The sequence below is a fragment of the Takifugu flavidus genome, chromosome 13 (genome assembly GCF_003711565.1).
Source record: "Takifugu flavidus isolate HTHZ2018 chromosome 13, ASM371156v2, whole genome shotgun sequence".
NCBI lineage: Eukaryota > Metazoa > Chordata > Actinopteri > Tetraodontiformes > Tetraodontidae > Takifugu > Takifugu flavidus.
The window spans coordinates 4,759,890-4,783,222 of record NC_079532.1 but is presented as its reverse complement, the minus strand read 5'-3'; the positions used below and the strand labels follow the sequence as shown (position 1 = coordinate 4,783,222).

General features: G+C 44.3%; 3 protein-coding genes and 4 non-coding genes across 15 annotated transcripts in view; 6 read left to right on the top strand and 1 right to left on the bottom strand.

Moving 5' to 3' along the window:
- Positions 1–58: 58 nt before the first annotated feature.
- rpl4 (ribosomal protein L4) lies at positions 59–3,080 on the top strand. Its single transcript, XM_057051170.1, has 10 exons — positions 59–205; positions 720–891; positions 998–1,104; positions 1,346–1,484; positions 1,733–1,857; positions 1,938–2,067; positions 2,162–2,318; positions 2,509–2,592; positions 2,769–2,889; positions 2,965–3,080. Exons 1-10 carry the CDS (start codon positions 203–205, stop codon positions 3,034–3,036), a joined length of 1,110 nt encoding a protein of 369 aa, XP_056907150.1. The 5' UTR covers positions 59–202; the 3' UTR covers positions 3,037–3,080.
- LOC130536977 (small nucleolar RNA SNORD16) lies at positions 1,184–1,283 on the top strand. The gene has a single exon (XR_008953519.1). It is a non-coding gene; the product is annotated as a small nucleolar RNA SNORD16 (small nucleolar RNA).
- Positions 1,561–1,660, top strand: LOC130536978 (small nucleolar RNA SNORD16). Its single transcript, XR_008953520.1, has one exon. It is a non-coding gene; the product is annotated as a small nucleolar RNA SNORD16 (small nucleolar RNA).
- LOC130536975 (small nucleolar RNA SNORD18) lies at positions 2,362–2,432 on the top strand. The gene has a single exon (XR_008953517.1). It is a non-coding gene; the product is annotated as a small nucleolar RNA SNORD18 (small nucleolar RNA).
- On the top strand, positions 2,630–2,697 carry LOC130536976 (small nucleolar RNA SNORD18). Its single transcript, XR_008953518.1, has one exon. It is a non-coding gene; the product is annotated as a small nucleolar RNA SNORD18 (small nucleolar RNA).
- map2k1 (mitogen-activated protein kinase kinase 1) lies at positions 3,081–8,711 on the bottom strand. The gene is made up of 11 exons (XM_057051169.1): positions 8,410–8,711; positions 5,472–5,682; positions 5,236–5,382; positions 5,009–5,086; positions 4,839–4,890; positions 4,510–4,634; positions 4,141–4,348; positions 3,992–4,056; positions 3,851–3,909; positions 3,711–3,756; positions 3,081–3,646 (listed from the first exon to the last, which is right to left on the bottom strand). Exons 1-11 carry the CDS (start codon positions 8,490–8,492, stop codon positions 3,533–3,535), a joined length of 1,188 nt encoding a protein of 395 aa, XP_056907149.1. The 5' UTR covers positions 8,493–8,711; the 3' UTR covers positions 3,081–3,532.
- Positions 8,712–12,775: 4,064 nt separating this feature from the next.
- The window catches only part of megf11 (multiple EGF-like-domains 11), a 52,598-nt gene continuing 42,040 nt past the window's right edge, over positions 12,776–23,333 (top strand). For 7 of the 9 annotated variants that reach the window (XM_057051150.1, XM_057051148.1, XM_057051147.1 and 4 more), the window contains exons 1-2: positions 12,776–13,008; positions 23,065–23,189. The gene's annotated coding sequence lies outside the window, so the exon portion shown is untranslated. Of the gene's footprint in view, positions 13,009–13,130; positions 13,150–23,064; positions 23,190–23,333 lie in introns of those variants that run through there. The other 2 variants (XM_057051143.1, XM_057051145.1) reach the window with 2 other exon arrangements.

Sequence of the window (23,333 nt, the reverse complement as noted above, 5' to 3'; positions counted from 1 at the left end):
TATTTCTTGGTATGGTGTATATTTAGTAATATGTGTTCCTTTACAGTATGCAAAATAAATTAGGGAAAGACTGTGCAGCCGGATGTAGTAGTCCTTAGGCGGATGCATAAACCATTCGGGGTGCTTTGCTAACTTCCTTTTTACTGTGGCCGCCCTAGCGAGTGGAGCGTGGTCCCGGCGAGCCGAAACCTAATTACCGAAAATGGTAAAGATCTTTGCTAATTTTATACACAACCTACATTGGCATACATTAAGCAATGTTTTTTATTCACCCTTTACAAATATGCAAAGGTTTGTTATCTTTAGGGCGCTTTAGAATAGGTTAGGGGACAAGAGTGTTGGAAATGCCCCCGCTAGCGAAGCTAACACGAGGAGCCATTTTGAAAGAAATTGCTCAGTTCAGTTACACGTGTCCTCAGATTCAGTGCTAGATTGTGAAAAGTGATGTCCGATTATATCATCTTTTACACTGACTGTATGTATTGTAACATACTGGTGTAACTGATGTTGCCCTCGCAGTCTTATTTGAGTGTAACCTGACGATCGTCTTACTAATGTGCGTGTTAGCCAAGTCAAGCTAAGGCCAGCAACTGCAGAGTAATGAGAAGTGTCTGATGTCGCGTTAAACGTCAGAACTTAAAAGATATCATCGATTGGAAACGACTTTTAAATTGACTTTGTTTAAACGTGATTGTAATTGAGTTCTATTTGGTTTTTAGGCCTGTGCCCGACCCCTGATCTCGGTTTACTCCGAGAAAGGAGAATCTACAGGCAAAAATGTTGTCATGCCAGCTGTATTCAAGGCTCCAATTCGACCTGATGTTGTGAATTTTGTTCACACCAACATGCGCAAGAACAACCGTCAGCCTTATGCAGTCAGTGAACTGGCAGGTGAGTCCATTCCATTAAGACCTTCCTAATTTGTAAGATTCCAAGTGGCTCATGTTCTTATTTTTAAATGGGTTATGAAATTAATGTTGGTGTATATTTGTTTCAGGTCACCAGACTAGTGCAGAGTCTTGGGGTACAGGAAGAGCTGTTGCTCGTATCCCTCGTGTTAGAGGTGGTGGTACTCATCGCTCTGGCCAGGGTGCTTTTGGAAATGTATCCTTTCAGCCCTAAACAAGATCTTAATTTCAGTTACTTGAACTTGTATGAAAGATGGGTCAATGCAGCATATACTTGCACTGATGGTGTAATTTGCGTCTGACTCTGTGACCAGTGACGGTTGCCTGCTGTCAATATGCTGGCACATATGGCTGACGAGCAACAGTGTCTGAGCAGGTACGGGATATTTTAGGACCTACAGTCATAGGCTGGTCAGACTTCCTTGACTTTATTTTAGATGTGTCGTGGAGGTCGCATGTTTGCCCCAACCAAAACCTGGCGCCGCTGGCACCGCAGGATCAACACAACCCAGAAGCGCTATGCCATCTGCTCTGCCGTGGCTGCCTCTGCCATTCCTGCTCTTGTGATGTCCAAGGGTAAGCTCAAAATCAGTTTGAAACTTTAAGACGTGTATAACGACAGGTGTTCATAGAAAGCCTTTTACAATGTTGTTGCCATGATGGTGTAATTTGCGTCTGATCCTGTGAACAGTGACAGTTGCCTGCTGTCTATATGCTGTCATGGGTACTTGATGTATATTAAAGTCTGAGCAAGCATCATTGTTTCTCTTAAAAAGTTTAAAGGTGTGCTTGGTTGACCTCTTGCTGTGATAAATTTGTTTTAGGGCACCGCATTGAAGAAATCCCAGAGGTCCCACTGGTGGTTGAAGACAAAGTTGAGGGCTACAAGAAGACCAAGGAGGCTGTGCTGCTGCTGAAAAAGCTCAAAGCCTGGAATGACATTAAGAAGGTATGGTGGGTATTTTTATGATTGCCTTTAATGAACTTAAAAAAACATGACACGTATATTAAAATGAGCTCTGGATTTAGGTCTACGCCTCTCAGCGCATGCGTGCTGGTAAGGGTAAAATGAGGAATCGCAGACGCATTCAACGCAGAGGACCGTGCATCGTCTACAACCAAGATGCCGGAGTCACCAAAGCCTTCAGAAATATCCCAGGTGATTTCATCTGATCGTTTGTCGAATATTCTTCAGTGAGTGGATAGCAACTGACTTAAGATTTTAACCTCTTTGTTTTGCTCTGTTTTTGAAGGCATCACTCTACAGAACGTGAACAAAATGAATCTGCTGAGGCTTGCTCCTGGTGGCCATGTTGGACGCTTCTGCATCTGGACAGAGAGTGCTTTCCGTAAGCTGGACGAGCTTTACGGCACCTGGCGTAAACCTTCCACCCAGAAGGTTGACTACAAGTAAGTGTTTAGATTTAACTGCAACAAAAGCGTAACTGTTCCGTTTCAGTGATGAGCTTCTACTTCAGGTCCGTGTTTTTGAAACAATGTGATATTTATCGAAGTTCTGAGTTTAAAGGTCAAACACACACCAGTGTGTAACAGTAGAGTTCACATGAACTTAATTCTTGATGGCTTGTTTTTTTTCCAGCCTTCCCATGCACAAGATGACCAACACTGACCTGAGCAGGATCCTGAAGAGCGAAGAGATCCAGAAAGCACTTCGTCCACCAAAGTAAGTATCGCTGAAGCTTTGACACGTTTCAGCCTGTTACAAATGATGATGTTCCACTTCTGGTCCGTGTTTCTGAGTCCTGATTGTTATGGAAGTTCTGAGCAACAGAGTTGATATAAAATGTCTACCTTGGTGTCGGTGCATGTTGATAAGCTGGGCTGATACTATCGTTGCAGAAAGAAGATCATTCGCAGAGTACTGAAGAAGAATCCTCTGAAGAACTTGAGGATAATGCTCAAACTGAACCCATATTCCAAGACGGCAAGACGCCATGCCATCCTCAAGCATAACCCTGAAGTAAGAGCAGCTTGGACTGGACATAAGACATTATTGGCCTTGATTGCAACCTGAAAATATTTCTTCTCTCCACAGATCAAGGCTAAAATGCTGAAACCCAAGAAGAAGCCTAAGAAGAAGGTGGAAGCTGCTAAACCCAAGGCATAAATGCTCAAGAGTTCAGTACTAAATAAATCATTTGACTTACATAATTGAGTCAGACGTGTTTATTAAAATTTTTGATTGCACATGACTGGCAGTTGGGTTTGCACAGAAGGACAAAAGGTGAGTTTGAGGCACACAGCTGAAGTTGGTCAGAATACACAGAACCAAAACTGAAAGGACCAAATCAACCGAAGCAAAAAGTTGATGCTAAGTGAAATATTCAACAGAAAATGCACGACACTTTCACACAACTCAAAATCTTGCATCTGGAGAGCAAGGGCACAATAAAGATCTCCTGAAGCACACAGCTAGAGCAGCTTCTAAGGTGATTGCATCAATAGAAAACATGGCTTTCCAGGCAGGCCTGAGGCTCAAGAACTGCAATATAAAGTTGTCACAGAGCTTTATAGCAATTGAAAACTGAAGCTATTAGAACTCTCCAACCATCTTCTGCTTAATACAAATCCAGTGATGACTGATGGCACAGAGTTTCGTGAGCTCACATGGCTGTCCCATGGGTGGGCGTCCCGGGCTGATTCAGGCCAATGGTGCTGCACAACCAGCCAGCAAAATCCACCTGCTCTGCCTCAGACCGTTTGATGAACGGATGCACCTGACGATACAGACGTGTGTGATGTTAAAATGAGCTGAGCTAAGTGCAGGACGTGCACACTCACCATCAGCTGCTTCAGGTCCGCTCTATCTGCTGGGTTCTTGACCAAGCTGCAAGGAAGTACAAACGGATCACGATGTGCTGCGTTCTGCGGCCACTAGATGGCAGTATAGTCAATATGTTGCTGAGAGTTCTCCCACATACCATTTATTCACAAAGTCTTGAAATTCCGCGCTAAATATTGCAGGCAGCTTTGGTGGAGGCTGCAAATTGAAAGACAAGTTGCAGTTTAAGTTCCTTAAAGGCATTTCCAGGTGTGTGAAACGTAATGAGGTGGAAACCTACTTCATTGACGATGTAATCAAGTAGCTCAAATATTGCCATGGGTGGTCTGCTGTCAGAACCATACGCTGTGTGAGGAGAAGAACACATCATCTGAAGAACATCCACAGCCATCACAATTTATTAAGTCTACGATAGGGAAACACCCATACACATGCCAGGTCGCCCTGGCACCCGAGGCTTTGGGGACGACTCGGTGAAGGCCGCTTCCCCCTCCACTGGGAATCCAAAAATCTGCTCCAGTTCCTTAGCATCTGGCGGGGGGATAGGAAAACGGCCTATGGCCATTTCCACCAGGGACAGACCCATGCTCCAAATATCAGACTGAACAGAGTAGTGAGTCCCCTGCAGACGCTCCGGCTGCACAACACAAAGGAATCACTTATCAGCTCAACAGTGAAATAAACGGAATTCAGCTAACATTTAAAAAGGTGCCAGAAAACTAGTGGATGTTGCTTGCAGAGAAATCAGCCTGCATCGGCAGGACAGGTTCTGGAGGGGTGATGTCTCTTTCAACTCACAGACATGTAAGACCGCGTGCCCACGAAGGAGTTGGCCATGGAGTCGATGAGCTGTCCGCTCACTCCGAAATCACACAGCTTGATCTCACAGCGGGAGTTCACCAGAATGTTTGAGGGCTTGACGTCTAAAAGAGACCATAAGTTTTCAGAACCCCACTGTAGAGTCGACCACGCGCAGGCTGCGCTGCCTTGTCAGAACATTTTCATCAACCTCCCACGGTCATTTTATTTTCACATCTATCATGAGATGTATGAGCTGAGCATTCTGGTATCTGTATTCAGAAGAAAAATGGTGGATCACAGATTGATTAAATCAAATACTGTCTGACCTCTGTGCATGATCTTGTGTTTCTCCCTCAGGTAGGACAGGCCTTTAATCACCTGGAAAAGCAAATCAGACAGAATTATTACCAGTGAGTAAAATAGGTTGATGTTCCAAAACGCGGCAAATATATCTGCCGCGTGTCGACCGCGTAGGCGAGGTGTCGATGCTACCCACAGCAATGCTGACTTTGCCAAGGATCTGCTCGGGGATCTTGCCAGCCTTCTTCAGAGACTGGTCCAGGGAGCCCCCATCCTGCAAGCAGAGTTATTGTCATCGATGTCGTTCATCCGAATCCAAAGCGCATTAATTTGTGTCAATAAAACTGAGGTTATACAAGTACAGAGAAACCCTCTAACTGCTGTGCCAATACAGAAGGAGCCATTAATTATTAAAGAAGGCACCATATGCTCCATGCAGATGCTGATTTCTCCGTCACTGTAGAAAGCTCCATAGAAGCCCACGATGTAGGGGGAGTTACACTCGTGCAGCACCTGCAGCTCCCTAATAATCTGGTTCCTGATGGCTGGTTTGATTTCTAGGTGGATCAACTGGAAAACAGGAGGGTGTATTTATGTTCAGAATATCACAAGGTCCTGACATAAAAGGCGTCTGATGCAGTGGGAAAAAGGCTGGCTACCTTCCTCGCCATAATCAGGCCGGATGGTCGGTGGGAGACCTTGAAGACCACCCCTCCGTTGCCGGCACCCAGCTCACAGATCTTCTCAAAGTCGTCGTCCTTTAGCTCTCCCACCTTCTGCTTCTGGGTCAGGAAAGCCTCCAGGCGTTTCCGCTGCTGCTCGTCCAGCTCCAGCTCCTCCAGCTTCTTCTGCAGTGCCTCCAAGTTTGTTCTTTGACAATAACCAGAGACAAGCGATGCTTTAATTATTCATGCAGGCTTCCTCAAACAACAACACAGAGTGCTACAGTTTTTGGATGTGTTCCCCCTGAAATATATGATATAAATATATATGAGAACGCAACATAGAGCCCTGTTTTCCTCATATTATGTAATCTGGAGACAAAACACAGAGATTGATGTGTGTGTGTGTGTGTGTGTGTGTGTGTGTGTGTGTGTGTGTGTGTGTGCGTGCGCACATTTGTGCACAGGTGAGTGTGATGCATTTCCACATCTGCCTCTGGCAAAACTGTGACAACCAGGAAAGGAGGAAAGGACTGTTTCCATGTTCCATTCCAAATCCAGATGTGGAAACGCTCTGCTACACTGTTGTCATGGTGATACATCTCCTTTAGAAATCAATTGTGGAGTGAACTGTTTTGATGTGGCACACTCTGAACCCGCCTGGAGACGGCACCACAACGCCAACTCAACATCTCCTCTTACTGTATCTGTGCTAAATTCATCAGCCGCCATCAGTGTTCGAACAACAAAATATGAATATTTCATTCAAGTTTGATTCTCACATCTGCACAATACAATGATAATGAAGCTGCTGTCTTAGAACACGCAGGCAATTAGGGAGCTGGTGTGTTTGCATTTAATCATAACCCAATTGAGGGCAGCGTTAGAGTGGGCCAGCGCTCTCTTGCACGCAGCAAACGGGGGGTTAAGTGGTTTTATTTTCGCAGGCAGGCTTGGATATCCATGGAGATGAGCCACTGAGTTTGTCGGCTGTGGGCAGTGTGGGCGTTTAGTGGAGAGGAGCTGGGGGTGGAGGAGGCTGGAGATGCTGAGGAGAAGAGCAGCCTGGAACACACTCCAAACAATATGTACGTGGGAGGGACTCCAGAAGCTGCAGCCCCCCCCCCCCCCCCCCCCCCCCACCACCACCACCACCACCACCACACACTCTGGGTGCAGTAACAAGTGATCACGACGCCCGCCTCATTCAAGGACCTGCAGCAGGCCTGGAATACAAATGACTAAATCATTCATTCAGGCAATTACAACAAACAAAAGAAATAATAAGATAAAACAAAAAGCATTTTCACTTCATCATTTCTGATTTTAGTCTGTCATAGTAATGATAACAATTTTCATCATTTTACAATAGCAGTAGTAGTTTACTATACATATATGCACAGTAATATATTGTGAGGGAAGAATAACCTCTCAGTGGGACAGAGTCAAAGAACTCCCGAATCAACTCAACCCAAAGGCACCCTTCGTTTTTAAGTACTGGAGTTTGTTCTTCCCAGAGTTGACACAGAGTGAGCTGGACTGTGAGGATCAACTGTGTCGCTGCGGACCAGCCATCATCACTCTGAAGAGAGACGGGTTTCTTATCAGAGACGACTGGCTGTGGATAGAAGTGTTCTCAAAAAAGGACACACACAAATACTATCATTTACCAGCCCCTCACCCTGATTCTAACCATCAATCAAACCCCTCAAATGATCCTTCTAAGTTCTGAGTACCAGCCGAAAGGTCTGATCAATGTTCCAGTGAAATGCTTAGTCGTGTTTTCGCTGTAACACATGAAAACACACACACACACACACACACACACACACACACAAACACACACACACACACACACACACACACACACAAACACACACAAACACACACATTTGTTGCATCAGGAATCTGCTCATCAGGCCGCTGTCATCAATGTCTTCTAGCATAAAATCATCATGTTTATTAATGTTGGAAAGTTTATAAGGAGTTCAAATTTCAGAAAACACTCCAACCGAATGTGTGAGGGACCGCCATCAAACAGCAACGCTGAATTGTTGGAGCGGAAGCAGAATTTCAGCAGCGTTGTAAGATGGTGATAAGACACACGGTCAGCACGCGAGAACTGGTTATGTAATATTCCTCCAGTCTGATGCAGCTTGTTGCTGGACTGTGAGGACAGCACGGTGCCACCACACACTAACATCACCATTTGAGCTCTCTTCCCACTTGGTGGAGGGTGCAGCAACTTTGTTGACAGGCAGGAACGTTCAGCAACATTCTGCAAGGCTCTGCTCATTCAGTGAGTAGATAATCAGATGTGCCGCTCTGCATGATACACAACCATGCAGCAACAGGAAGTCCAAACTGTTCACGCATCTGACATTTTTCATTATTGTAATGGTGAAGCCATTGAATATATAGGCTGGAAATTAAGACATTTTCGCAAATTAATAATAAAAATTGTTCACATGAACCTTCAGACTCTGATGTCACACTCATGTAGGAAATTCAGGCTTCATCTACATCTACATCTTCATCAGAGTCCATCTGTGTTCAAATCAATGGATTGGACCTGATTTTAAAGGCACACTGAATAAAGAATCTAAATAAGATCTTACCGCTCGTAGTGTTTATCAGAGAAATAAATGACTTCCATGAGGTAAAAAATAAATAAATAAAGGCTAGGAAAAAACTGCTTTATTCATTGTTTCTAAGAGCAATCCGTCATCATATAGAAGAACACACGCACACACACACACACACACACACAACAACACACACACCACACACACACACACACACAGAAAAATAAAAACAAGTTTACTCGTAGGCCATATAATGGGACATCTACATGGTATAGCTGCAATGACACATTTTCGTTGTAAATAGCATCGTTCTCCGCTCTTAATGTCGGTACCTGATAACTGTCACTTACTCTGTGCCTCCGGTACCGTTAATAGTGTTTCCATCAGGGATGGGGTTGAGCTGGATCGGCTCTGGCTTCCTTCTCTTCTGCATGTTCACACACACGCAAGACACCAGCGGACGAACCGGAGAAAGAAACTATGAAAACCAGGATCTGGCTTCAGACCCCCGCAGGCAGCAGACTGGTGCAGAGAAACGGCGGTGAAAGCATGAGCTGGATCCTGCTGGTATTCTTGTTAACGGGTGGATGCGAGTGATGCGGGAGACAAACGTCACCAAAATGTTTACGTTCGTCTTCCGGACGGCGTGGCTGCGTTCGGCCCAGCGCCCCCTCTGCTGGCAAAGGTGGAAACTATAATGACAACGATGTTAAGTGAATTTAACTTCAAGGCTTCTCAAGTAGTTCGTGTAACAAAAAATGTGGCTTCTTTACTACAGAGAGTCTATTTTACTGGATAATTATATTGTCTATCCTTGAACACAAAATGATGAACTTTGATTGCCTATTTAAAATGATATACCTCGACAAATTATATTGATGTATATATTTATATATACCTCCACAACAATAAATCAATACCTAAAACCCTAGAAACAAATCCTGAAGAAAGATAGGTGAAAAATAGCACAAATAGCACACACCATAGATACCAGAGAGTGAGCTCCAAACACCATATTTTTAATCAAATAAACAAAAATAAATTAAATAAATATGCAAAAACATGAGATTGAGCCACACTTATAAAACTCAAAACATGTTTCACCAGGTAAACATCTGGTGGGCTTGAAGAACACATGAAAAGGAATAATCCATCATTACTCTGATGTAGTTTCTGCTATACGGTCCTGATGTAAGGATGAGGTATATTAAAAACCAAAAGCCAGAAATAATCTAATCCAAAGTTTGTTAATCCCCCCCATTTATTATTTATATGCAGGGAAAGGATTCAATAGGGAGGGATGTGAGCGCGTATGAAGGCCACTTCTGTTAGTATAATAACACAGCATAATATATTTGCTTTATTGTGTCAAATGAAAATGTGGAAATGAAGAAATGTAGCAAAATATGGAATATGTAAGATATTTGGTAAAATAATAACATATATGATAGTGTGTCTTCCTCATTCTCTGCTGTCACTGAATGTTTGCTCACTAAACTTTATTTTTCATGTTTTTGCATTTATTTTGTAATTAACCTTCAGCAAACAAAGCATGCATTTTGTTCACGCTCTGTTTCCTGCAAAGCCCATCCACAATATTCAAACTCCTATTAAAAATCCCCGACAACCCTGCCTTTCTAATTGTTCTTGTAGCCTTCTAGGCGGCTGAAAGACCTGTTTTGTGTGTTGCCCTTGTTGAGCCCTGAGTTTGATCCTTCTACATGATGCAAAATACTTTTAAAAAAATGTCCAAACTTTCTCCTCATCTACTCGCCCAGTGAAATCTCAACTATTCTGTCTTTAATCCTGCATCCAGACTGCATCAGTCGAACCGTTTGACCTCTCCAAAAACATTTAATCAGAACTATAACACTGCTCAGCACCTTCAACAGTGAATGATGTCTCAGCTCGCAACATGGATAACATTTTAAGGCAAAGCTACTTCTTATATATCATCTGCTCTCAAATATCTGCACAGTGTTACAGACACAAGGCCACTGAGCTGTAACCCACCAACAATGACAAACTATTTTTCTTTTGTTTTCACAAACCACAAACCAGGACCAACAGAATGGCTGAGCAGGAAATTGGTTTGTCATCACACTGCAGCTAAACAATACCAGACTCATCATGGGGCACAGAGGGGCTCCGCTGGGGGCACATGGGTGAGAACCATCAGACATTTCTTTTCATATCTGTATTACAACATCATTCTCAGCATTATTTTTATTTTTTTATTTTTTTAAAAAGCAAAAACGTAAAAACAGTGTTTTATGATTGATGATATACTGCCCCCTATCTGCTCGGAGGTTAATAACAATACTTTTGTCATATCCATCCATCCATCCATCCAGAATCAGAATCAGAATGCAGGAAAACACCGTAGAACTTCCATCACAGCCTCACTCACAACCACATCAACACTCAGACTTCTTTTGTTACATCCCACTGGCCTGTTGTCACAATAACTTAACCTACAAATCAAGCAAGAATCAACCTAATCTTTATGGCCCTCTGCTGGTACGTTCCAGTAAAATCTTGACGATCATTACATTTTCAAGAACATTTTGTCATTGCTGCATTCCATTTGCCATCTCTTTAAAAGCACACAAGCTGGCCCATAAGAATTAGGTAATAGCACTCTGTAGCTACCATCCAGCCCCAAGCGTGTTGTTGTGTTGCACAAGGAGACAGCAGAAAAGACGGTGAAGGAACAAGCTCGAAGGCACTGATTGAGGCCCAGTTGCAGCACTTGGAACACAGAATACTGTATGTCTCGTTTGATTCTGTGGATCTGTTGCCTCATCCAGCACCACTGTGGCTGTGGGAGTTTGGGATTTATGGGCAGGGATTACAGAAGTCCACAAAAGCAGCTTCTGAAGCAGACACTTGCTACGACAGAGACGAGAGGGCCCCAGCCGTGGCCCCAGACAAGCAGATCTATCTAGACATAGAGTAAAGCTCAGAGTTGGACAGGCTGCCACAGCAGGACAAGCGGAGCTGGGCACTCTTTTGTGCTCCTAGTAGCTGCTCTATAGGTTAGATAGATGCACCAATTAATCTAATTTTGAGAGTTTGTGGCTTTCTGCTCTTTCCAGGTCAGCAAATTCACCTGCAAACAAACCTTCAGTAAATGCAATTGGCTTGAGCTTTTGTTTAGATAAAACTCCTCCTCATTGATTCCTTTACCTTGAGCGTCCTTCCTCTTGGCTGCGCTGGGCTCACTCTGGTACCACTTTACCTGCTATTTAAAAGTCAAAAATGCCAAAAGTGCATGCACTTTTCTTGGCTAATAGCTGCAGCTTAGAAGAATAAATCATGCACGATGAAAGAAAAACCAAGAAGAAATCAAGGACGGGCTGAGTGAGAGGATATGTTTCCCTTTTAAAAAAACAAAAAAATGTGTCTGGAGACCCTCAAGTGAATTTTTATGGTTCACACTGAACATAATGTCCCTAAACATTTAGCAACTGGAAGGAGGTGGTTCAGTTCTGCTTGTGCATGATCTAAAAAGCAAATGCAGATGCAACGACAAGCCAGACAACACTCTGGGGACGGGGAAGGTGGTTCTGATTTAGTGACCAGCAGCAGAACTGGTGGTGAGCAGAAGGTAGTGAAGGTTCACTTTGGTCATGTGATCAAAAGGCTGCCGAAGCAAGACAATTAACGAGAAATGAAAAAGATTCTAAGAAACTCTGGGGAGAGGAGGAAATCACTGTAACATGTGATCAGTCAACAACAGAGCAGACTGATTTCTCAGCTGCTTCTTTTGACCTTGTGCTTTATGCCCCTGATATAAAACAAAAGGAACTGAAGATATTTGTGCAAGCAGGAAATGAACATTTAAATTCTCTCAGGAACTGAGCCATTCATTGTTTCACACCACCATCAATCCGATGAAAAATAAACATTTCATTTATTTCAATAGAATCTCATCCTGAAAATGATTGAGTGTCTGGAACCACTTGGAAACCCAGAGCAGCAGTAGCAGCTCTGAAAACTGAGCACTTTAAGCAAAATATTCAATATTTCAAGGATGCCAGTTCAGTTTATTGCCTAATATTCGTTCACATCATGGAAATTGTCCAATAAAACCACGACACAACATTGAACATAACATTTAGATTTCCCTTAAATGATCGCTGAGCCCCTGGGAAACCTCAGAGGAACACTCATATGTGGAAAAGTGGAGGACTTAATATCAGAAACTGCACAAAAACACAAAACACAAAAGGTCAATCGGGCAGATGTTAGTAAAATGTATGCATTTGTGATCGCGAGGCTCAATCGCTTTTTTTTTTAAAGGGGGGTGACAGCAAGATCAATTTCATCTACTCTGACTTTATCCTTTTTCTTGGCTCAACTGAAAATGTTCATTCATGCAGAAAAAAATAGAAAACCCAATTATAATAATTACTCCGTTCCGGGTAATTTACCCACTTTCACCTCGTTCTGAAGGATGCAGCCATGTATGACGGGCAGTTATAGGACCGATCATTGATGGGGGGGGGGGGGGCTGGTGAGGGGGGGTCCGTGGAGTTTGAGTTTTGGCACGTCTACCTGTTGTGGTGGAGAATGCTGCGATGGGGGAGGGAATCGGTGCGTTCGTGGGAAGGTTCGGGGTGGGTTAATGGTGATGGTGGTGGAGGGGGAGTGTGCAGCATCACATCAGCACTCCTGACGTCACCGGAGTTTAAAGTGGGCCGCGCTACAGACAGAAGAAGAGCGGAGGAGAGAGGAGGAAGGTGGAGGTCCCTCTCCGAACGCTCAACCCCTGCACGCTTCTTCTGACATCAAACAAAGGCAGATTAAAACTTACCTGGAAGCACCTAAACCTACCTGCAGGTATTTATTAGTTGAACGCGCAAGGTGGACGCGCGCTGTTTGCAGAGTGGGGACACTTCTTTTGCGGCGAGGGAGATAACTTTAAAATCCAAGTTCCCCGCAGGGTGAGTTGACAGAGAAAATATATGTGCATGGAAAGCGGGCAGCGGACAGAGGTTTGTTGGTGTTGGCAGGAGATGCTAATGATGCCGCAGTAGGAATGACAGTAATCATCCGGCGGATCTGCAGGGATCAACCGCGCGCAGGTGATTCAAACACATTTGTGTTTGCGGTGCTGAAGAGCTGCGGTAACTTGCGGCGCAGTCTGCTGGCATTTAAGCAGCTCTGCTGTCGGTTGCTTTATGTGACAAATTGTGCTTTCTATTTAATTAGGCTATTGGCGAGTCTATCCAATGGAAATGAGTGTGCGGTGCCAAAGACTGGTCGTATCATCCACTGCAGACATGTGGTGTCTGGTGTCTCCAGGAAAACTGTCGAAAGCCCGTTTTAGTGTAATAATGTGAAACTGTGTGTCAAGGGGCAGAGTTTGTGCTTGAATGCAAGTTTTACTTGCAACCCCTATTAGTCTTCGTGTGAATGTGATTCTAATTGTCAAATACAGTTGAAACCAACCAAAGTAATTATGTGTTAGTGAAAAGTACCTTTTTAAGGTTGGCTAAATTATAATTTCTGAGTTGAATCATAGCTGAACGTTTTATTCACTTTCGAATGAACGTCGCATGAAATGTGTCCATGTCGCTTTTTGACCACTAGGTGGCAACCGAGTGCAGGATAAATTTGACCATAGGCTGTTGTAGTTAATGAGCAGATCTGCACTTCAGTGTAATTATGGAATCATTACTGTTTTCTCTGTTTTTCTGACTCTCTCTCTTTCTCTCCTTCACTCTCTCACAGTAATAACGATAACAACAGGTTTCACTCAAAGGAAGCTTAACTTGACAAGACAGCAGCCCGTCTTCCGGTGTTGACATATATGATGACACTCGCACCATGCACCTGTCTTAAATTAAGAATTGATTCTTACAGTTGCTAATGATGTGGCATCTGTCTAAATAACCAAGTCCAATTATATCTAATGCAGAATTACTGCTGGATTTATTTTTAAAGTGGTGCATTTAAAGGTTCTCCCCAAACAAGTCATTTGCAGTGAGGATAAATGTCAAATCAATGTCAGCTGTTTGTTACTTTGGTACAGTTGCAAAAACAAGATGATTAAATGCTCATTGAAATTTGTTTTAGTCGATTTATATGTTGTTTTCAAGTTGGATTTTTATGAGAAAGACTGAAAGAACGTAGATTTCTAAAACAGCTTTAAAAAGCACTGCCATTTTTCCTACAGTTTCTGGGACATTTTGGGTTTCAGGTTAGGGTGTGAAAGTGACAGCATGATCTTATTTTGTCCTCCAATCAGGTGGTTGATCATTAACCGCTCATGTTGGAAGTTGATTTGTACCGGCTGGTGGTTCTCCAGCATTAGTGTTGCTTCATGCTGGGATTTCAAACAACTTTTTCCACCGACACGAGGCCACGCCGCCTGAAAACAAATTGGTACTCAGTTCAGCTCCAGTGGTTCCCGCTCTTGAAAGGGCCACGGACTACAGAGACACACTGAATTCTGACATTGTTTAATGAGAAGTGAGCAGTCACATCTTTGTCTCATTTTCTGAGCTCTTTCAAAGCGACAGATACCCCAAGGGCACAGATGAGGCTTGCACATCTTTTTTTTCTTCTTTTGCTTTTGGATGCCTGCATTTTATAGTTTGAATCCACTCAGCTGGAAACCCTGGTGTTTGGCCCAGTCAATACACTTAATTAGGGCTGATTAATGAAAAAGCGGGGCCGTGGTAGGCTGGCAGCTTTCTCTTTTCACAAGGACACATGAAATTTGCGACAAAACACAGAGAATGTAGCAGAGCCGCTTTGCCTTTTTCTGGGTGCCACTGTCATATTTGGTGAGGGCAACTCGGTGAAAATTTGATGACTGCCTGAATCGGCCTCATGCAAACATACATTAGTCTCTTGCTCTGATGTGAATGAGCAGACTTGGAAACAATAGCCAGCTCTTACGCTGGGAAACAGTTCCTGCAGCATGATTAACATGCTGTTGACAGTGTGGCGCGCTGCAGCAGAATGAGCGTGCCCGCGGTGGACGTGGTCGGGTTCCTTTACATTTTGTTGGTTTCAACAAGAAACATTTTGAACGGGGGAGGGGAAAAAAAACAGCTCCAATGACCTTTAGTCTGCAAATTAAGCAGTTTTTCCCTTTTCACTGACTGATAGATCTTATTATTTCAGCAAAGTGTGTAGAGTGTTGGGCAAATACCCTGGAGTCATAGCAACTACATTAACTAAAGTTAATGAAATATACGGAGGCAGGACCTGGACTTTGCTTGACTTTTCAAAAATGTGGCATTTATATCTCACATGTCAGTTGTGATGAAATGAAAATATAATAGGCCAAATACCCTTGTTTTCCTGGGCTTGTTTATGTTATTCTTTTTGTCTGTGCTCTGCTCTCTTCCTGTTTCGGCAGTTTTAAGTGCTATGTGATACAGAATGTTGTAGGGATTCAACACCCCCCCCCCCCCACCCTTTCAAAAAGAGCATTGCTAACTTGCAATCTGCAATTAAGATGGAGCTTCAATTGTGTGTTGCTGCTGTCTCCCCGTGTCTGCGGGTGATTATCTTTGCATGTATTTCATTAAATATTCGACTGGTCAGCTGACACGATGGATTTTCCTGAGCCTCGTGTCCACCCATGGCCTCTTTGTCAAGAGCTGAAGCTCATGCAGATTTCATACAGGGGCTTCGGTATGGAGCTGGAATGGCCCCCCACCACCACGCCACAGACTGCAGCTCCCCATCGATGTTCGGCTGTGTTCTGATTAATGCACTCATCAGTCTTTTTCCTGTTTGTTTTAATGACAATCATGTCCCCGATGGGAAACTTTGACTTTTTGCAAATACTGCTGAGGCAGCTGCTTACCCCTGCCATTTTCCTTCCCCGCCGTGTCTCGGGCTGTCAGTCGCGGCGCCTGCACACGTTCTCCGCAAGAGATAACAGGAAACGTGCGAGCAAACGAGCAGCGATAGCATCAGAGCATGTTGGGATGAGTTGTCCTTTGCTGGAAAGGCTATTATTCATCATTACGCCTTCAACAGGGAAAATCCAATTTCCAGCCCGAGCGTATGTTTGTTAGGCACGGTTGGTGCTTTGAAAGAGCTGAGATTTAATGACCAATTATTGCAGTTCAAACATTGCTTTGTGAGTCGTCTTCACCGTGGCATCATTCTTTGAATTAGAGCTCTGAGGTTGTAAAGAATTGAAATTTGCTCATATTACATTGTCACCGTTGAAGCATTCTTGAATACCTTGAAAGTCCTTGAGACGATAATGCAAAAAAAAATGCTGTAAAGCAAACGTCACCTAGCATGTATCACTGCCGGATATTGTATTTTGAGTCTTCACCCCCAAAGTTCTAATCAGTAGTTTGCACTGAAATGACACGTGTGGAGTCTGAAGCCACGAGAGGCTGTAATCAACAGGAGCGACTGAGCGCAGTTGTTCTGTGGCTCTTTCAGAGTGACAGTCAAGCCCGCACGCCTCAGGAGAACTGACGGCATAATTATTATTAACATTTCGTGTAACACAATCATCCGCCGACACGGGCCGTGATCGATTGTCATCCCTCCGAGTTAGGCAGACAGGTGGAAGAGTTGTGGTGGAGCTGCATTTGGCTGCCTCCAGTACGTGTGATGGATGATTAAACCGGACAAATGATTCACCGTTCCTCAACTGCCCATTAACAGTCTGAGGGAACGTGATGCTCCGCCTGTGGCAGCTCTGAGAGACGGGCCTCATCAACGGCCTTTTCTCTACTCTCAACTGATTTCTGTGGAAGATAAATTTCATTCAGACAGTGATGGGCAATCTCGGGGAGGCACTCGTTCTTCAGATAGCTCGTTCGCGCTGTTAAAATGGTTGCAGCTGTTCGACGCAGATGGTTGCTTGGGTCTAATCCCAGATTTCTGACTTATACTGCGGGAGGCAACTTTTAATTCTCCACTGCTGTTGTTTGCTTTCAAACATTTCCGGGGATATCGGATTCCTTGTATAAACCGGCATCCTGTTTGCTGTGAACTGGGGCTTTATGGGTAAATCTGATGCTGCTGCCTGATTTTGCCGCATCAGCCACATCCTGCACGACTCAACTTTAATAAGTGCCATCCATGCATCTCCCCTCGGCCCCTCCGGACAGTTCAAGCGGGCAAACGTTGGTCAGCTTCCAGTTTAGCGGTGATTGATGTTCGTGCGATCAGTGAGGCGGCTTTGACATAAAGCCCCTACGCTTATTCAGCACCTGTGTACCTCGCTTGTGATCAATGGCCAGCAGTCAGGACGGTGAATGGAGCCCCGATTGAACCTCATCTGGGATTCGGATGCTGAATAACTGCCCACTCAACAGGGGCAACTCATGAATAATACAAACAGAGAGCCCAATGTGATGCTTCTGCACCCAGACCTGTCGAGAGTGCACAAGGTCAGGGCACGGATATGAAAGCCTCGGCACCAGTCAGTCCCACCTCAAAGAACAACGACAGCGACAATGTCAAGCTGCATGGATGAGACGAAGGCGAACAAAACAAATATCGATGCGGACATTTTGTTATTAGAGCAAAGCATTAGCTAAATTTTGCAGCCCGTTATCTCTCCCACATTCCTCTCTGGATGGATGAGTTACTCCCACAGCTGGTGCAGTACATTAACCTTCTGAATCACTAGTCAACGACTGCAAGAGCAGTGACTTGTCGTCATGATTATTAAATCTGAAAATGTGCTTCTGTAGCAAGTGAAGCCCGCCACTGAGCGACTGGGTGATCTCAATTTGGTGAAACAAGAGCTCCATCAGTGGGATTTGCATTAAAGATGCATGGCCGATTTTTGCCACGATGACCTTTTAAATGTCCTTGAATCCACTTGAGTGAAATACGCCTACTTAGTCTGAATGCATTAAAAAAAATGAAGCGATGGGCTTTTTGGCCCGATGAATACTGAATGGAGACTGACATGACAGGCACGTCAAACTATAACCAACCAGACGAAGAGCTCCAAACTGGAAGAAAGTTGTTTTTCACATTCGCGCAGCTGTGGGAGTTTTTGGTCTGTACGACCTTTTAGAGGGAAATTTGATGCTGATTTCACATGTCAACAATTTCCTCAGTCAGCCGTGGGCCAAGTGCCACATCATAAAGCGGAATGTAGAACAGCTGAAATGCTTCTTATGCGGGTTTGTTTACTAAAGCGTAAAGACTAACACAACTTAAGAAATCCGGGAACAAAGACAGATGCGATGGCAGGAAGGTGCACCCAGACAAGGACCCTCACCCCCCTCCCCGCCGGTCTACTTCACACACTGCTTACTGCGACATTTTGGATGAGTTTCTCACTGCTTGGCTTCTCACATCTTGGACAGTGACGTGGAATAAATGAAGACACAAAGAGGAGACACCAGGTTCAGGGTTGGGAGAGGTTGGCTCCCGAGGTGTGAAACTGTCGGGGTGTAAAATTGCTCTGCAGACATGCTCTTCTTTCAGTGTTTGCCGGTGAGCCTTGAATGCCCAGTCTCTTATTCACCATCACCTTTATTCATTTGCCTTTTCTGCCTGCTTTGTGCCTCTCCTGATTTTTTTTCGCCTCTTTTTGAAGAGCCTCCATCTTTATTAATCCATGAGAACAATCTTGCCTGCTCAGTATTCATGGTTGTCTGGCCCTGCTTCTGTTACCAGAGTAATGAGTCCATTTTTGCTCTTTATTGGAGGGAAAGTGCAGAAGGTTTGACCATCCTATATCCACGAGTTAATTTGTCTGGAGATGGCGCACTGTTCTCCAGCACCACTGATTATGAGCAATGAAATGCAGAGTGGTTAATTGTCTGCAGGGGGGAAGGAATGCCTCACTGGTTTATGGAAGGAGGCTTGGGAGAGGCAGCAGGAAGCTGCGCGCTGTCCAGTGCACAGACACAGCTTAGAGGGCTAGACTCGTCTGTCAGCATGGGGTGAAACGCGGTGTCTATTGCAACCAGCAGGGGCGATGTTCCTTCCCTAATTAGTTTTCACAGGAAAATTTGCAGAGCTAAAGCTGGTAATTGGGGATATGTTAAAGGCTGTGGAATCCAAATGCAATTGATTACACGTAAAGATCACACCAGTGAAAAAATCTCATTCGGAAGAGAGTCCTTCAAACAGAATATCGCAGAAGGTTGCAGTCTTGACCATCCGTAAGTGGTTAAAAATAACCACGTTTGACTTTATTTCATTTAAATTATTATATCTCTGCCTTTTGTAAACAACTCCAGCGTAATGTAAGAATGTAATGTAAGAAAATATGTAAAAATCACAGATACCCTTACTTCTAAAACTCATGAGGCAAAATACGCCTGTCAAAATACTAATACATCTGTCATGTTGCACATCCCCCCAAATCTATATATTTCAAGGCAAGCCATTATTTGTTCTAAACCCCTCATTTACATTCTGCTCAACTCCTATTAATGAGCTTCACTCCTTTACTCTGTTGTTTCAGCCGGTTCTGAGCAGATGGCTCGAACGGCACTTCTGTTCCCCTCTCCTGGATGACTGATTTAACATTCATAAAGTTAATCTAAGGCAAGATTAATTCTTCCGATGTCCACGAAGTAATCGCCCATTATCACCTAAAAGCGGCAAACTTCTGCCTGGGAGCACCCGGGACAGCGCTCGTCTGCAGAAAGTCTTTGGGCCCAGACAGAATATACGAGGAAAGCCTCCCCCCAGACGAGCCCAGTGTGGCGCTGGCCTGCCCCGCGGTAAAGCAAGGTTATTCAGCTAAAAGATGGTGTTGAGATTCGTGAGCCCTGCCTGAGTACGTGGCGCACTGTGTGATTTATGAGAGGCGCGATATCAGCGGTCGCCGCATGAATAAACCATGCAGCCCAGAATTAGGCTCCCGTTAAACGACGCGTGACGTTTTCTGCAGGTGCCCCCCCCTAACTTCTGAGTGGGAATCGCACTCACAGGTGCTGCGTTGATGTTCTTCCACTGTGGCGCCATTGTCTGATGGCCCAGAGCGGCAGGTGAGGAGCCACCACCTGGGAGACTTTTCCCCATCTCTGATGACTCCCGAGGCTGAGAGCTGAATATTTATACAGTCTTAAAAGTTTGAAGCTTAAAGGTTGGGGAATTTTGGTCTCACAGGTTCTTAAATGTTTTTTTTTTTTTGCTCACTTGAAGATGAGCGTTCTGGATCAGCGCTGCTCCTCTCAAACGCTGCATATGAGAGTGCGGACATGCTGGTAATCTGAATATTGGCCATCTGTCCTCTCTGTCCTTCGCCCCTCTGGTTGGAAAATGAGTCTGAAACGGTGACAGAGAGGAAAACGTGAAATCGGCTGTCTTGCCCAGAGTCGCTCATGTCCATAAGAGTCTAAGACGGCGATGTGTTTTGGGCTGAGATTGGGAGACGGTGAGACTGACCCTGAGAACGATCCTGCTGGCCCTCTCTGTGATCTGAGCCTAATAACAACAGAAATAACCAAGTGAAATAAATGAGTACGTGTTCACTGAGATCAGGTGTACTGTGAGATATTGGAGCCTTGGCTGTACTTTATGTTGTCAGCATTACTGAAATTCTCATAAATGCGCTGACAAACGCCCTCGTGAGCTTTATGACCTCAATATGCTCGAGGTCATAAAAGTGTTAGGCTTTCTAGAAAATGTGTTGGAGGTTGGGGGAATAAAACAACAAATCAGTAAAGGCTTAAATCATTAACTAGATTACCCTGCCACAAAGGTCACAATGGTCTTTCCAGCTTTTCTTTCCTTAAGATCCTTCAATTGAAACATTAAACTGCTATGTATAAAATAGCCCTCTTTGCAAGGTCAACAGGTGATATTTTACACAGTGAGATGGAATAAAATGAAGGAGCGTTTAACAATAAACACTTACAATTTAAATTGGAACTGCGAGAGCCTGGGGCAATTTAGATCCATTTTTTAGAATAGAGAAAAATGTAAGATAGGTGTAACTCTCATTAATTTCTATTTCTTTAAGAATTTTCCCTGAGGTAAAATACATATGTTGGCATTCGTAGATATATTTTTCTTTAAATATTGTTTTGGCTATAGATACAAAGCAAGGTTTTAAACGTGAGATCAACCGGATATATATAGGTTTTTTTCCAGTAATCACTATGTACTTGTGTTTAAAGTATGTTTTTGTGTCTTGTATAATATATACAGCTTTTGGGTTCACTGTAGTAGAATTTAGCTTTCTGCCACTACATTTTCCATTTTTCTGCAATTAGCATGCCTCCTGACGCGGCATGCTTTCCAGAATCTTCTACTCTCCCATATGTGCGACCAGTGTCTACGAGTTGCAAGGCCGCGGTCTCTCTAATGAGGCCTGACGCCTAATGATTCACGGCTCTTGTCTTGTGCTGCACAGTTACACCTGTAACCTTTACATCATTTTAAATTAGGGTGCTCTGGGAATCCTTTAGTAGTGATTACAAAACAGATTGACTGGACAAAAGGGTATTAAAAAGAAATCGTTTGTGAGGCCTCAATTTGATATTGGAGGAGGGATAAGAGGCACTTTTGCAGCAACAAGCAAAGCATCCAACAGCAGGTCAGCAAACACAACACACCCACACCAACACCCACACACGCAGAAAATGGTTAATGAGTGCATGTTTGCGCACAGGTGACCATCTTTAGATGGGAGGAGAGCTCCTGATTTGTGCCAGTCAGACGTGCCTGTTGAGCATCCGTCACAGTAGAGGGCAGATGCTGGTCAGCCAGGGGAACAAGATAGTAACGCCACTGCACTTTAATAAGTCCCACACCTAAGACACATGACTTTGATTATGCAGGCGCCTGTGCAGTGTTGTGGACATAGATGTCTCTGTCTTATTAATGTTAGTGTTCCTGTCTGGGACCTGAGGTCCAGATCCATTTATTCAGCATTCAGAGGTATTTATATGCAGCTTAACAACACGGCTCCCAGCCTCCTGCCCTCCGCATAAAAGATGCTGCTTTTTCAGCAGTTTGTCAGCAGGGTCAGATGAAGCAGCTCGGTGACGGAGAGGGTTTCATGCTGTCAGTAATCGACGCGGTCAGGAACAGGCAATAAATTCATTTTTGTAGAATAAGGCCCCGGGAGAATGTTTTATTTGATGAATAGTGAGAACAAATGATGCCAGAAAAAGACGTTTTAGATGTGGGCAGGGACACGGAGGAGGCCTAGAGGAGAGTCACAAGTGATAAGCATCCTATTGATATTGCGGCGCTGCATCTTTGCTCACACCTGCTGCATGCACGATCAGCACCGATGGGGAGACGACCTGAACAAAAGCAAAATCGTCTTCAATTTCACATTAAAGGACAGCGCTCGCCTTTGGTCAGGCTTGACAAAATCTCCCTTTCTTGACCTTGACATTCAGATTTTAAATGTCTCTGTTTTGTTCTACTGGCACACTGTGAGTGCACACAAATGCCACAGTGGAGGTGGATAGTGACGAGAGTGGCGATGGTGGGATGCAATAGTTTGATGTCTCTTGTAAATAAATTACACTTTATTACAGATTTGATGGATGACATCAACAAAAGCAGCCATACTATTTTATTGTGGGTATGGTTACATCCCAGTTCTGGGCAACACAATGAGGAGAAGGACAAACACATCGGTGTTTGGCTCACACTGGCATTGTCATTGCAGCAACCCTTTATCAAGCTTTGATGAGGACTGCATTAGCATGAACTTGTTGCACCGCCGACGAGCCACTCGTGTGTGAATTGTGATTAGGGTTCATCGTGTCAGGCCCTCTTCAGTTAATGTAGGCTTTTATTCCCGTGGGTAACTGTGTGTGTTGGTGAATACCTGGTAGGAGGCTTAGCAAAAGATGAAGCAGTGGTGGGGAGGTTGGACGTGGAGGCTGGGCAGACCAAATTGGCCTGTCGGTGGCCACTTTTGTGAACTGTGGTGCTACCGAGCGTCTCAAACTCATAAGAAATTTATGAGATTGTGCATGTGTGCGCGCATGACTGCGAGCGAAGCCCACTGCGGCCAAGCATGTGTGCTGAATGTGTCATCATAAGCTCATTATTTTTCTTCTGTCTCACAGATCTGCAGCTTGTCATCACCACCAGCTACCTGGTGTCTGAGCACAGCTGCAGTTCTGCCACATTGTGATTCACAGTCTCTCCTGCTTCCATAGAAGGGCCACCCAGCTGCCGGGTGCAAGACTGGGTGAGTTTAAGGCCTCTGCTCCCTCCATCTATCGCGCCACAACTCTATTGAGAATGATCCTAGTTTTATCGCCTCATGATGTATTGGGCTGTTTCTCATTTCCGTGGTTGTACGCAGAAATAACAGTCTAATTACAGGAGCAGT

What these genes read in the sequence shown, in the direction of transcription:
- rpl4 (XM_057051170.1), top strand. An exon ending in GCCAGGGTGCTTTTGGAAAT is followed by an intron (nt 1,105 to 1,345) that starts GTATCCTTTCAG and finishes ACTTTATTTTAG; the next exon opens with ATGTGTCGTGGAGGTCGCAT. An exon ending in CCTGGAATGACATTAAGAAG is followed by an intron (nt 1,858 to 1,937) that starts GTATGGTGGGTA and finishes CTCTGGATTTAG; the next exon opens with GTCTACGCCTCTCAGCGCAT.
- map2k1 (XM_057051169.1), bottom strand. Translation starts at nt 8,492, where the DNA reads ATGCAGAAGAGAAGGAAGCCAGAGCCGATCCAGCTCAACCCCATCCCT. An exon ending in GCATCTGCATGGAGCATATG is followed by an intron (nt 5,087 to 5,235) that starts GTGCCTTCTTTA and finishes CTCTGCTTGCAG; the next exon opens with GATGGGGGCTCCCTGGACCA. An exon ending in TTGGCAAAGTCAGCATTGCT is followed by an intron (nt 4,891 to 5,008) that starts GTGGGTAGCATC and finishes TTGCTTTTCCAG; the next exon opens with GTGATTAAAGGCCTGTCCTA.